Genomic DNA, 13819 nt, shown 5'->3' on the forward strand with positions numbered 1-13819 from the left:
GAACTGATGGATTAGTTTTTTTATTTTTTTTGTGGTGGTGGTGGTTGGGGGGGGGGGATGGGGTGTCGATCACAGCCAGGCCTCGTGATGCTTCTTGATGCCGTTTAAGCAAAGAAGAATTTAAAATCTTCTTGAAACTAGCATTGCTTCCACAAATAGAACTGTAACACCACAATTACTAAATTCTATTACCATGGCGAGATATCCATCTATCAAATAATGATATTTATTTTCCCTGCACTTGGAAAACAGTTAGAAGCTAACAAAAGTTCGATTTATAGAGCAACGTTGCAGCAAACCAGACATTAAATTTGTCTCATAGCGTCCGCTACACCTGGATACAAATTGTATGACAAATACAAGGTACTTTATATTCTCCAGTAAGAAGGAAGATCATCCTAGTATATAACTATTCAGTGAACAACATAGAATTCCTGGACCTTACTGAGGTTTTCAGAAATAACATTCAAGAAGAAGTAAAACAAAGAATCAGAGTAAATATATTCCTCATTGAATTGGAAAAAGTAATTCACACTTTACGGATTCTCGAAGAAATCACAATGGAATGACAGTAAGGAAAAGGTATGCCTTCTGATGTCGCATCCCACAAAAACTACAACAAAATTTCTGAAACTGACACCATCATGAATAACAAAGTGGTCCACTAAAAGATAGTTCATCAGAAACTCATGGACGAACCAGGTATTAATTAGCTTTTACCATCATCAGGAATCCCCAAACAGATCATCACTATCATCTGCCGAACTTGCATCAAAATTTTCACTCGTTGGCTTTCCTTCATTGCCTTTTGTGATACCTTCTTGCCCTTCAGATTTAAATGCCCAAGAGGAGCCCACCTTACCAGAAAAGGAATCCCCATAAAGGTCACCATATATACCACCTTTCGGAGTATTTTTCACCTTGTTCAACGCCTCTTGTAGCTTACTTGTAACACCCGTGGGTGAGATGTTACCTTCTTTTGGTGGTACCTGCTCCTTTCCCTTCGGTATTACCGTTACCTGCACAAGGGATTCATATTTTCCAACAAGACTGCCTTCTTTTACACCTATAGGACCAGGTTCAGTTTCAATGTCTGCACCATCTGAGATCCCAACTACTTCAACAAGATCTCCTCCAACCTGATCTTTAAATGCCACTCTTTCTTTCTTTCTTCTCTTGTTGGGTCTTCCTGATGCTTGATTATCAGCAGCTTTACTTAAGACACTTCCTGAAGAGCTTTTAGAATTGGATAAAAGATCTGATTTGCAAACTCCATAGCGGTTTAGTATTGTATTATATGCTACAACAGCATCTTCATCATTAGGGTCTGGAGGAGAAGGTAGATTAAGTTCTGCAGAAAGTCCAGGAGTGGGAAAGAGTGCAGCAGTATTCTTCCTAAGAATGTAGCTTCTGGTTGAAGCAGCAAACTTCAGAGATTGTCCAACTTCAAGCTCAACAGGGTTGTCTTTAGTCAGTCTCTCATTTGCAACAAAGGTACCGTGAACTGACCCCAAATCAATGACATATATGCTGTGGAAAAGTATGAATGTATGAATCAACTCTAGATCATTTAAGATCCAAAGAAGGAAAAGAAAAAGAAATATCAGTTGGAAAGAAAATAAGTTCTGCCTTATAGACTATCAACACATGTTACTGTAAGTATAGTCCTAAATAATCCCATGATGAGTATTAAATGTCTTCAAAAATAAGATACAGCATATGTTGTTTCAGATATCTACTATAAAATGCAAATTCACTGCTTAGTGCAGCAGCATTATGCATCATCCCATGAGAGGAAACACAGAGCAAAAGAACAAGAACTCTTAGATCAAATTGTAATAGTCACAGTAGGTTAATGAAACTATGAAAGTATGACAAGTATGCCATTTAAGATTTATGGAGTGGTAGATCTCAATACTAAGAATATCTTGGAAAGGAGGAGAAAGTATTACTCCCATCCTGTTTCAGTTACAGAGATAACAGATGCCCTTAGTGAACTTAGCATAAAACATATGCTCAGAGGTGTCTTGTTGCAGGAGCACCCTGACACCAAACTCTTGTTCTTAACCGCTTACCCCCGACAACATGCAAAAAACTACCATCAAACATTTATCATGAAAAAAAGTACTTTAAAGGAATTTTGTTGAATGGAGAGAATTCACCTTGAAGAATCCAAATCCAGTGAAGCCATTTAGTTATATAATCTTCTTTCAGCACTTAAAAACAGAAAACAACATGGTGGCAGTTGACAGCAAGCACATCATGAAGCAGCATAAAGAAGAAAAGAGCTTCAATATCACACACTCTCTAACCTTCCATTCTTGTGGGGAACCACCGCAGCATGCTGTCGTGACACAGATTGGTGATCCAACACAAAATCACAAGTAGGAAACTGCCTCCCAAAGATATGCCTTCGCTTGTCCAGATTTATCCTATCAATAGCTTCTCCATCCTTCAACACCTCAAGATAGTACACTCCGGGACGGGGCTCAATTGCCCAATCCGGAGGCTGCCAAGAGGATTGGCCGCCTCCAATCTGAGTGGTATGCGGTGATGGAACGATCGGTTCCGGTCCAGTTGGCTTTGAGGCAACATGCTGAGTCTGCGAGTGGGAATTTAGCTTCTGAACTGACTGGGTTGGAGATTTGGAAGCCTTGGTAGTGGAAGAAGCTGTTGAAGCTGAATTAAGGGTCACCGCAAACGGCTCCAAAGATTGGGCTTTCTTGAATCTATCGAAACCCCCTCGATACATTCCTTTTTCTTTCTTTATACTAAAACTACAAAGGAGTTAATGCTACATGAAACTGACCAAGATTGGAGCTATTCCTCAGAATATAGTCTACCCAAAGATTAAAACAAACACTCCTTCACATCCAGCTATGGGGCTTACCAAGTCAAATCAAGACCCTAGAAATAGATTCCAAGCTCTTGACCTTTCCAATATCGGACTCTGCAATGAACTGTTCCACCGTGCAAAGCAAAAAAGAAACATCAGTTCATCCACTCAATCATGCATTAATAATCCATGCAAAACATCAAAAGAAACAATCTTGCAGAGGCCAATGTGGAAAGAGAAATATCTCAAAAATCATCCCCAAAAAACTCTAATTTGGGAAAATTTAGAGCACCCAAATGGACAGAAAAGGGAAAAGAAGCCACCTTTGGGTAATTCAAAGCTCTAGAACTTCCTGAAATCCGCTTTCCCAGGTACTAGAGTGCGCACAGATCCGATAACGCCAGCAAACGAGATAAAAGAAAAGAGAATTTGACGAAACCCAAGACAAATCAATCGAATCAGAAAGCAAATCGAGCAGTATAGTTCCTGGGGGACAAAAAGTTGGACAAATAGAACGATAAAATCGGGAGAAGAGAGACTTCGAGTTAGGGTTTCTACAACGACGAGGGATAGAGGACGATGAGTCCTGAGAGGTGGACGGGGTTTGCAAATGGTGCTAAATTAATCGGACTTTCTGAGTAAGACTCCATTGGAACCCTAGTTGTCGAATATGGAGCCCAATTGAACGACGAATCCGGGCCCACAGTGTTTTTTTTTTTGTTGGTAAATGTAAATTTGTTAATTTATAGAAAAAACTAGATTATCTAATGTTTTTTTTATATATATAATTAGAATTGCATTACTCAAAAGGCAACGCACCCAGAAATAATTACACCCCACTGCCTAATATAAGGTGCTAGCAACATCAAGACATAAAATGGATGTGAACCTAGGCATACCTCAGCCATCCCACAAAAAAGAATAAGCACTCAGCCTAGAGTAAATACCTAGCCAATTAGCAGCAAGATTTACTTCTATAAAAATATGATTAATCATCACTCTTTTGAAAGAATAAATCATGTGTTGAATATCCTTGACAAGGTCTTTTACGATCTGGTTACGATTAGGGGTGCAAATGAGCCTCCGGCTTAGGCTCGGCTCAGTTTAACTCAAGGTGAGTCCGAGCCGAACCAAACCGAGCTCGAGCCTGAAATGAGCCTATTATCAAACCTCATTCAAACCGAGCCGGATCAAGTTGGACCAAGCCAGATTGAACCCAAGCCGAGCCAAAGAAGAAGGAGGACGAGAAGGAGGAGGAGGCGGTGGGCTAGCAAGGCACCGTGGCTGCTTGCCGCTGCCAAAGGAGGAGGAGGCGGGCACCATGGCAGCTTGCCGCTATTGAAGGAGGAGGCGGCACCACGACGGCTTGCCATTACCAAAGGAGGAGGAGGCGGCACCGCTGCTGTAGAAGAAGGAGAAGAAGAAGAAGAAGAAGAAGAAGAAGAGAAGAAGAAGAAGAAGAAGAGGATAAGGAGGTGGGGCACCGTAAAAGAAGAAGAAGGAGGAGGAGGAGGAGGAGAAGGAGGTACACTATGGCGGAGGACGAGGCGACACTCTTTTATACTGAGCCTGAGTAAGCCGACTCCAGCTTAGGCTCGGCTCGATATTGATTTCTAGCCAGTTTTAGCAACTCGGGCTTGGCTCAGCTCTAATTGAGCCAAGCCGGACTCGAGCTTCAGCCGAGTTAAGCCCGAGCCAAGCCCAAGCTGCTCGTTGAGCTTGACAGCCCTAGTTACGATCTCCCTTTTCAAGAAGTGAGATTGGTTGTTTTGAATCTGTTTCAAGCATCAAATTCTAGATGTTGAGACTTTGGATGTTCCAGCGCCTCACATACAGCCCAAGCTTCAGCAAAGAGCACAGACTCACATTTGATAGGAGCTCCACCTGCTAAAAGAATATTAACATCAGAGTCTCTGAAAAGCCACCCTTCTCCACCCACACTATTGGTCTAATCAAAAGTACCATAATAGTTGGGCTTAACCCAAAATTGTGAAGGCGGAGACCAATAGATCAAAGGTAGAGGAACATGCTTTTGTGAAAGATTATTGCTCAAGTTAAGATAATCCATAGTCATAGCAATAATTGTGCGCCAACAAGTGTAGGGAGGAAAGGAAGGCAAGTTGAAATATGTTGCATTTCTATGCTTCCAAAGTTACCAGAATTGGCAAATAGAGAAAGTAAAAAGACCTTTTGATCTTTAAGTAAGTTCCCACCCCCATGTTTAAGCTAGTCTCCATTTTAGCCAACTACCAATGAATGATAGGTGAATGCCCAAGACAGACAAATTAAAGTCCCAGATTTGCTTAGCAGTGCTAACAAGTAATCCAGGGAACGATTACTAGAAGATGATAGTTAGGGTACTCAGATATTTGAGATACACAACTATCTATGGATTGCTCTATTCAAGATATCCAACAGTACTTGAAGGGTACAATGATGCAAATTAAATTTCTGATATAAAAGATATCAAATCCACGAATGGATATGTCTTTACACTTGGGGGTGCATCTATTTTAAAGAAATATTCTAAACAAACATGTATAACTAGATTTACTATGAAATCTAAATTCATAGCATTAGATAAGGCTGAAAACGAAGTCGAGTGGCTTCGAAATTTCTTAGAAGATATTCTTATGTGGTCGAAACCTATGTCTGCAATTTGTATTCATTGTGATAGTCAATCGGTTATAGAAATGGCATAAAGTCAAATGTATAACAGCAAGTCATGACATATATGTCGTAGGCATAATATAGTGTGACAATTAATCTCAAATGGTATAATATCTATTAATTATGTGAAATCAAAAGATAACATTACGAATCCGTTAACAGAAGGTTTAACAAGAGATCAAGTGTATTGTTCATCGAGGAGAATAGGTTTAAAGCCTACCACCTAGAGTAACAACACAACGACAGCCCAACCTAATTGACTGGAGATCCCAAGATTTAGGTTCAAAGGGACAATCGTGTTGTGGTTGTATTCTCTGAAATCACTAAGGAATTAATTTCCTACTCTTTCCTATGATGACATTGTGATAAACTTGTACTAAGTGTTAGTGTAAGCAATATTTTTAATGATCCTTATACTTTGGAATCTAAGTAGAGTATGACAAGATACTCTTAATAAGAGGTTATCTATATGAGTGTAAAGTGGGCCGCTTCTATGAGATGACTAGGCTAAATCTCTAAAGCACCCAAAGAATTATCAAGTGCGCCCAAGGTCGAAATGGACACAATATATAGAACCGACTGTACTGAAAAGAAGCTACGTAGATATTATTGTCTTGTTTTATACTAAAGCTGAATAGTTCAAGACATCATGTTCACTGTTTAGCGTATAAATCAATAATACTTTACTATGGAAGGTTTAAAGCTAAAAACTATCTATTCTGATGCGGTACTTTTTTGTTATACTCTTAATTAAATCTGCATTTCATATGCATTTACAGCCAATCATTTATGTGGAAAATTATTAGAAATGTCATGTATTTGACATAAATATTTATTAACTTTGAGCTAAGTTTAAGTAGGGACCACACATTATTAATGATAGATTAATGGTGGAATTAATTTAGCTTAAAAAGTATTTTATTATCATATATTCACTTAGTAAAATCCATGAAGAGAAGTGAATAAAAATTGGCTCTAAAGTGTGTATTTTAGTAATGGAAAATAAATAAAAGTGAGTTTAGTAGCATATTGGATATTTGAGAAATATTAGTATGGTATATAAGTGACAAACTTCTTATGAGTTTTGGGCACTAAAAAGGGTACCTATTTTATGGGTAAATATTACTATGCAACTTAACTCATATGTGTGCACTGTGTGGCTCGATTTGGTTCGCGCGTGCGGGTCAACTCCAATTTTAATTTTTGCCCGTATCAGGTTCAAATCTGGTATGGTTCGGGTTGGTTGGTTGAACCTGCCCGAAGTCGAAGTAGTGTGTCCTTTCGATTAGAATAGTTAGTTAGTTGAATCCGAAGTGGTGCGTCCCTTCACTTCGAAATTGTTATTCGATTTAGACCCGAAATAGTGCATCCATTCGTGACCAGTCACATCCCTTCGAGCTTGTTTAATCCTATAAATAGGTTGTTAGTCTACATTATGTTTTTACTGAATTTTGGTTCATTTCTTCTAAGTCTGATTCAAGTCTTAAGTTTGTATTTAAGAGAAAATACAGTATGATTCAAATTCGACAAGGCATTCGAATAGTTGCTTCTTTTTGGGTGTAAGACAGTCATTGTATTCTGGGAGACCGACATCCACTATCCAAGAAGCAATTGGTGGAGGACAAATTAGTTTAAAGAAGATAGTGTCCAGTACTAGACTCGACTACAGATTTTATATTTTATAATCTGTAAGTTTATTTTAATTTATTAACTTATTTGAATCAGATTTCTTGTGACTTTTGAAATTATATTGTTACCGCCAGCACTATCATTTGGAGGCAAATTAGCCCTTATTAATGGTGTTCTTAGTTCTGCTCTACTATATTATCATTAATTTTTTATTGATAAGTGGGTAGTCAAAAAGATTTGATCAACTGGGAAGCAGATTTTCATGGAAAGGGACAAATTGTAATGCCATTGAATATTTGGCCAAGTAGAAATGGGTTTACAGAAAGGAGTTTGAGGGTTTGGGCATTATGAATTAGATGAAGGTGGCCTTATTAGCAAAATAGTGGATCAGATTTGGGTTGATACTGTTTGCCAGAGATATTACAGACAGACAAATAAGGATGGATGAATTTAAGTTGTTGATTTATAATAGCACTGTCAGATTTTTGGAGGGGGTGTTACACTTTGGGGCCTCCTTTGAAACTGATAAGTATAGACTTGTAGATATGTAACATGAAAAGGTTTTAGAAGCACATTTAGTTAGATTGGCGAATGCTTCCTGTCTTATTTTGTTTCCTACCGTCCAAAATATAATATAACGAAATTTAAGTCTGATGTGCAAAGAAAACATAAGGTGGACCTACCGTCCAAAATAGAAAATAAAGTCTTTTTGTATGGCAAGTCACTCTCTTATATATCAGCTATTGTGAGACTTTAAAAACTATAATTCCCTCTCATCGATAGAATTTCTAAAGTAAGGATCTTTAAATTATCTTCTTGTCTTACCGTAGTGATATGACTTGGATCCTATCTTATAAGGATACTTTCGTTTTATTACTATTATAATTAACACTATTTATTTGATATAAACTGAAAACATAGTTCATAGTTGTACCTAGGAATGGGGGTTGGGGGTTTTTTTTTTCTGATCTTTTACAGCTTTTGGCATCAAATTTTAATGGAATTTTTTATAACCGGGAAAATTAATTTATAAAACGTTTTTTTTTTAATTATTATTTTTAAAATAGGGCCAGATTTATATGGACATAAAGGCTCTCTTGGTCTTATTGCTGCTCCTTTTCCAGCATTTTCTCCTAGAGCCCTTTCTGGCCTTTGTTCTTGGACTTCAATTACTTCTGAAGAAACTTGTTGTGAGACTGAAGAAATTTAATAGATATTCATTTAAACATATGCATTAATATGGGAGACTTCTTCTACTCAAGGCTTTCATGGGGTGTACTCTGATCCATAATTTTAACAAGGTAGCATGTTAGAATTATATTTCCATCTATACAACAAAGACAAGGCAACATGTAATTTAACCACTAGTTCAGGCACATAGCTGCCGGACAAGTTTTTTCAGCTTAGAAGAAGATTTTCTAACCTTGATGAATGGAAAAGAGAAAAGAAAATAGAAAAGATCAGAGAAGAAAAGAAGAGAATGTCTAAAACGAAAATCTAACAGCAACCAAATAAACTCATTAAACAGGGTGCTCCAAATACCAACAGAAGTATATACATCTTTTCATATCAAAAACATCACATGATACAAAAAAAAAGGCAAAGCGATTACACCAGCATATAACAGCAGCTTGAGACTCCAAAAGGCCTTTACATTTCAGAACATTCTAGCCTACTTAAGAGCAAAAAAAGGGTATCTCATTTCACCAGTGTTTTTGGGGTATAAGGTGCAGCTCTGTGCTCCATTCTTGCCATAGTCAGCTCCATGTTTCGTTTGATCATATCATGCAGTAACCTTTTTGCTGTTGATGCAGCTTTACGTGGGCCATCAACCCGTGCAGCAATGTCATAAGCTGCAATCCTTAAGTCTTCTGATGCCCTTCTACTTGGTTGGTCTCTGAGCAAATCCAAAAGCTTGCGAGCTCTCTTCTGAGCTTCCTCTGTTCCCTCCACAGTTAACAACAGAAGCCCTGGAATTGCCCCTTCTTTAAGGATAAGCTCCTTATACTTCTGTGGGGAACTACAACATAAGGAAAGCAACACTCCCACTGCACATTCTGTGCTGAGCAAAGAGCCATCTTCAACGGTCTCTACAAGTGTTAGGATCCCTCCATCTAGGTCCGAGATTGAGTTCCTTCCTTCTTCTGTTTTGGAGAGAATTTCCAAAAGGGAAGTGGCCTTCTCAGCAAATTTAGAGTATTTCTTGCAGTCTTTCAAAAGGGTGAGGAGAGGCTCAGCAGCGTCCACAGGAAGAGTAAGACTAGAACTATCTCTGCAGGTAGAGAGGTTATACAGGGTTGTGACAGCATCAACCTTTCCCTGGATAGATCCAGATATGAGGATCTTAACCAAATATGGAACTGCTCCAGAGGTAGCAATAGTTAGTTGATTAGATGGTGAAGCTGAGAGTGTCAGAGCTGCTGCAGTGGCTAATTCTCTTAGGCTGCTGGTTTCAGATCTGAGGAGCTCTACTAGATGGGGAAGAGCACCACTCTTTACAACGGTGTCCTTGTTTCTGAAAATAATAAAGATGAAGATTTCAGCTTCATTTCATAGGTGAAGAATCCAAATGTGAGTAAGATGTAAAGTAAAAACATATTAAAAATGCAAACTAGGAAAACATTCAATTTATAACGTCAAGTCACTATTCATCCAAATATTCACCCAACACTGTGAGACTGTTGCATTAACCAAGTCATATAATTAACTCAACAAGTCATAACTTGGAAGACATTCCAAAATTTCTAGTAATAAGTACACAAAATTTTCCTTTTTTACGATGCAGATAATAGTGAAGAAATGTGCACTGGAACACGTATTGGTGGGATTCAAGATACTACTGGGAGGCCTGTTGCAATTGTTTCTCATAGGAACAATATTTTCAGTCTAATAGATGGACTATACCACAGGTATATGCCAATACTTACAAAAAAGAATGGTGATATAAGCATCTTCTGAACTGATCTACAGTAGTGCAATATAGAAAAGGAAAGGTGGTAAGCAACAGATTCCCAATTTACTCAAGAAATCCTTGATATATGTTGAAATTCAGGATATAGATCGATAACCATAATGGAACATAAAAAAGGGCATTTACAATGAAACTCATAAGTATAGTTGTCCTACAGGTGTCCAACCCATGATAGGTGTTATCGCAAGCAAAAATCTATTATTGCTATAGAAGTCTATGCTATAGTAGGTTGCTATTAGACCTAGAAGCTAGTAGTATTGCGAGTCTCTATTTATAGGTGGGTTATATATTCCTCGTTATATGGTTCCTATAGATCATCTTCCTTAGTTATAATTCTGCTTATGTTATCCACCACTTTTTCTAAAAACCTTTTATTTTAACGTTGCTATTATCAAATAGCTATTAGTCATCTTTAAGAAATGTTATCTTTCCAACTATTCTTACAAGTTGTTAGAGAATGATGATTTTATCTTTATTTTCTAATGCTCCTCTTCACTTTTAGGCTTTAGACATTTTAGTATGCCCATGAAATAGACTTGACTTAGACATGTGGAGGTCTTTATTTCATTTAATAGACAAGATAGGCTTTGCTGCTCTAATACCATATTAATTCGGCGGCCACTTTGAAAGCTTAAGATGTTAGAAAATGGTGGTTTTACTTTTAATATTCTAATAAGAAAATTATTAATTATAGTCATCTTCACAGGCCACCTATTGAACATTTAAACAATGTTCACTTCATGAATAACATTTTCTTATTCCATAATATAACTCCTTATTCTAGAGTAATAGCTAAACATCATAACATATTTATTCTAAACTACAAATATTATTCATCAAAATTACATCTTATATTACACACTAACTCAATTACTAATTTACCCTTGATATCTATCCCATCAACCTATTTTATGTTAAATCAAAGGATATTCATGGTAAAACACATTTTTCTCATCTCTTCCTTCAATTTATATCAAATCAAATATAATCATTACACCATTACTCCAAAACACAAGTGAACACAAGAATAATTATTCTTAAAATAAATACCTCATTTTGATAATAATAAAGATAAATACCTATTCTAGAATTAACCTTATTGTTTAAGTAAACGAGGCCTTAGGGGTCATAAGAGTGACAATCTTAAACGCAACATTCCAACCCAAAAACCACTTGAGACTTTAAAATCAATTTAAGTTTAGTATTAATGTTCATGCGATAAAGGGGATGACCTTTTCAACTTGTATAAATTACAGAAGTTGTGTCTGACATGCTTAAACAGTAATTCAGATCAGAATACAAAAGCAGGCTCACTCGTCCAACAATATAATATATCTATTATGTTTGTGGTTAGGTTAATTGTGCTTGTGTGCTTGTGACCAGAAAACCAATTCATCTATTAACTATATCTTGTTTGTATGGCATATCAACCCTAATATTGCGTAGATGAACTTGAAATACCGTTTCGAGCAACGTCAATTTGGTGTTAGATAAGTTGTGATCTAAAAAATACAAAAGCTCAGTTGGGAGGTTGTTATATATCCCTAGGTCTCTCCCTCTCTTCCATATTATGATCATGGACATATCTCTTTCTTACATCACTATAGAGTACAAAACACAACTCTATATTGCAATGTGTGCATAAAAGATAGAAGAAAGTTCCACAACAAGCTGTTAACATAACTTCAAATGATATTCATAAGATGTCCAACCAGCCTGGAGCCAGCAACGATTAGATCTATGGACTAGATAAACATTTATTACTGACCTCTTCAAATTCTAATTTCTAATTTAAAATTTTCATAGAAGAAATTAATTGGCACAAACAAACTCTAGTAGGCTAGCTTATGAGTTCAATTAACATTTTAACTTACAGGATGCATAATGGGGCAATCAAATGAAGTCTGAATTGTTAATAGAAAAGGGCCTTTTGAATAAAGAAGTGGGGCCACCTTCTATTTAAAACCTTCTAAATTTTGTTTCTTTAATATTTAGGGAATTCCTCAATAAGTAAGTAACACATCAAGTATCTTATACATAAATAGGAGAAAAGGTTGTCACAGATCTTTACATCTTCTTATCTCATAATTCCAGAGCAGAGCACGCACGAGCTGTTGGAGAAGAAGACCTGCTATTTTGTAAATAAGCCCTGTATCATTGATACATGGACCGTACTTTTACTTTTTAACACATATCAGTGGCATCTGCATCTTTACTGAGACACCTTTAGTCAAACCGTGCTACGGGGGAGGGAATGACCGATTCCGGTGATTAGGAGGAGAGAGGAGGATCTGACTATATAATCAGAATCTCCAAATCCCTTGTAACCACCTCATTCCCAAATTTTTCCACCATTCAATGAAACAGCTCCCGTTCTCAGCAGAGAGGGAGGTTAATCCATATCGTTCTAGGTTAAATTGCTGCATAATCCAGAGGGATCCGGGCGATTAGAGTCTTATCTGCTGCTGTCCGGGTCTCCGATCCTGACATTATTTTGGAGGAGATCGTATGTATCTAAACTCACCGATGTATAAATTATCATAAATCCCCCACCTTTATCCTATCCTTGTTTGTTCTTATCCCGCAACTATCGGGCAACTAACAGAAGAAACGCTATTTGACTGCCTACTCTCAAGAATTTTTCTTTCCTTTTTTCTTTTGAGAAATTAATAGGGAAAGACCAACTTTAAAGTTACGAAAAACCTAAGTAGACATCAGTAAATAGAAGTATAGAACCAAGCAATCAACACAGAGAGAGAGAGAGGGAGAGAGAGATCACCTCTCATTGCGGACAGCGAGGTTGAGGAGCGCGAGGAGGGCGGACTCGCGAGCGTCGGGATCATGCGAAGGGAGCATGGCCACAAGGGGCTCCACCACCGCTGCCACGGCGAAGGCGGACCGGGCCTTGGCGGATGACCGCGCGAGTCGCCGAACCTCGCGAGCGGCCTCCACCCGGCCAGCGGCGTCGCTGGCGGCGAGCCGCCGAGCAAGGTCGTGCACCTGGGCCAGCTTCTTGCGGTGCCGGCGGGATTGGTCCCCCTCCCCACTACCGCTAGGGTTAGGGTTCGGGTTAGAGGTAGGGTCCGGCGTCGAGCTAGGGTTAGGATTTTGGTACATCGGTTACGCAGTCAGCCCCCTTCTCTCCCCCCGTCTTTCTCTCTCTCCCTCCATCTCTCTGAAGTGGGTCATTTCGCGGGAAAAAAAGGACACAGAGGTACACGTTCCGCAATCTGATTTGATCGTTATGGATATTTGCTGTTCTGGGTGCGTATATTTCCTGAGGGTAATGCCCACTTGCCGAGTGCCTCTAAACGGAGTCCAGGCGAAATAGATCACAAAAATCTACACACGATCAGCTTAAGCAGATTTAGAAATGTTAAAATTATTGAGAATCAATCTCCATAATTGTCTTATCAAACCCGTTAGGTTAAATGATAGGTAATAAACATCAACTCAAATTCACCATAATAAATTGTCACTCGTAGAATGCAATAAGGACCCTAGGATTCAATAATTAGACTTAGTTTCAAGTAAGTTAGTCTATTATACTCGACTAGACGCTAGGGTCTAACCCTTTTTTTTTTTTGCATTTAATATTTAGGAGTTAGTTAGACCCAAGCTCCTCAAGCAAGGGTCGACCTAGTTGATTCAAGTAAGTTCAATTGTGTTTGTACTTCGATCAGGGTAGCTATCTATAAGAGATGTGGTGTGCA

At 38.1% G+C, this 13819-nt stretch overlaps 2 protein-coding genes across 2 annotated transcripts; both read right to left on the minus strand.

Annotated features, from left to right (window-relative positions):
• Positions 1–486: 486 nt before the first annotated feature.
• On the minus strand, positions 487–3476 carry LOC140770194 (protein phosphatase 1 regulatory inhibitor subunit PPP1R8 homolog). The gene is made up of 4 exons (XM_073111249.1): positions 3160–3476; positions 2891–2960; positions 2313–2777; positions 487–1530 (listed from the first exon to the last, which is right to left on the minus strand). Exons 3-4 carry the CDS (start codon positions 2750–2752, stop codon positions 726–728), a joined length of 1245 nt encoding a protein of 414 aa, XP_072967350.1. The 5' UTR covers positions 2753–2777; positions 2891–2960; positions 3160–3476; the 3' UTR covers positions 487–725.
• Positions 3477–8620: 5144 nt separating this feature from the next.
• LOC140771509 (U-box domain-containing protein 17-like) lies at positions 8621–13305 on the minus strand. Its single transcript, XM_073113109.1, has 2 exons — positions 12886–13305; positions 8621–9650 (listed from the first exon to the last, which is right to left on the minus strand). The coding sequence occupies exons 1-2, from the start codon at positions 13221–13223 to the stop codon at positions 8834–8836; spliced, it is 1155 nt and encodes a 384-aa protein (XP_072969210.1). The 5' UTR covers positions 13224–13305; the 3' UTR covers positions 8621–8833.
• Between the last annotated feature and the right edge of the window lie 514 nt (positions 13306–13819).

Source organism: Typha angustifolia, chromosome 11 (genome assembly GCF_048772165.1).
Source record: "Typha angustifolia cultivar Huaian chromosome 11, ASM4877216v1, whole genome shotgun sequence".
Classification (NCBI taxonomy): Eukaryota; Viridiplantae; Streptophyta; class Magnoliopsida; order Poales; family Typhaceae; genus Typha; species Typha angustifolia.

Bases quoted from the DNA above. Each gene is read 5' to 3' on its own strand.
- LOC140770194 (XM_073111249.1), bottom strand. From the start codon at position 2,752: ATGTATCGAGGGGGTTTCGATAGATTCAAGAAAGCCCAATCTTTGGAG. The intron at 1,531-2,312 runs GTTAGAGAGTGT...ACTTTTCCACAG, and splicing joins GTTCCCCACAAGAATGGAAG to CATATATGTCATTGATTTGG.
- LOC140771509 (XM_073113109.1), bottom strand. From the start codon at position 13,223: ATGTACCAAAATCCTAACCCTAGCTCGACGCCGGACCCTACCTCTAAC. The intron at 9,651-12,885 runs GTGATCTCTCTC...TATTATTTTCAG, and splicing joins CTCGCTGTCCGCAATGAGAG to AAACAAGGACACCGTTGTAA.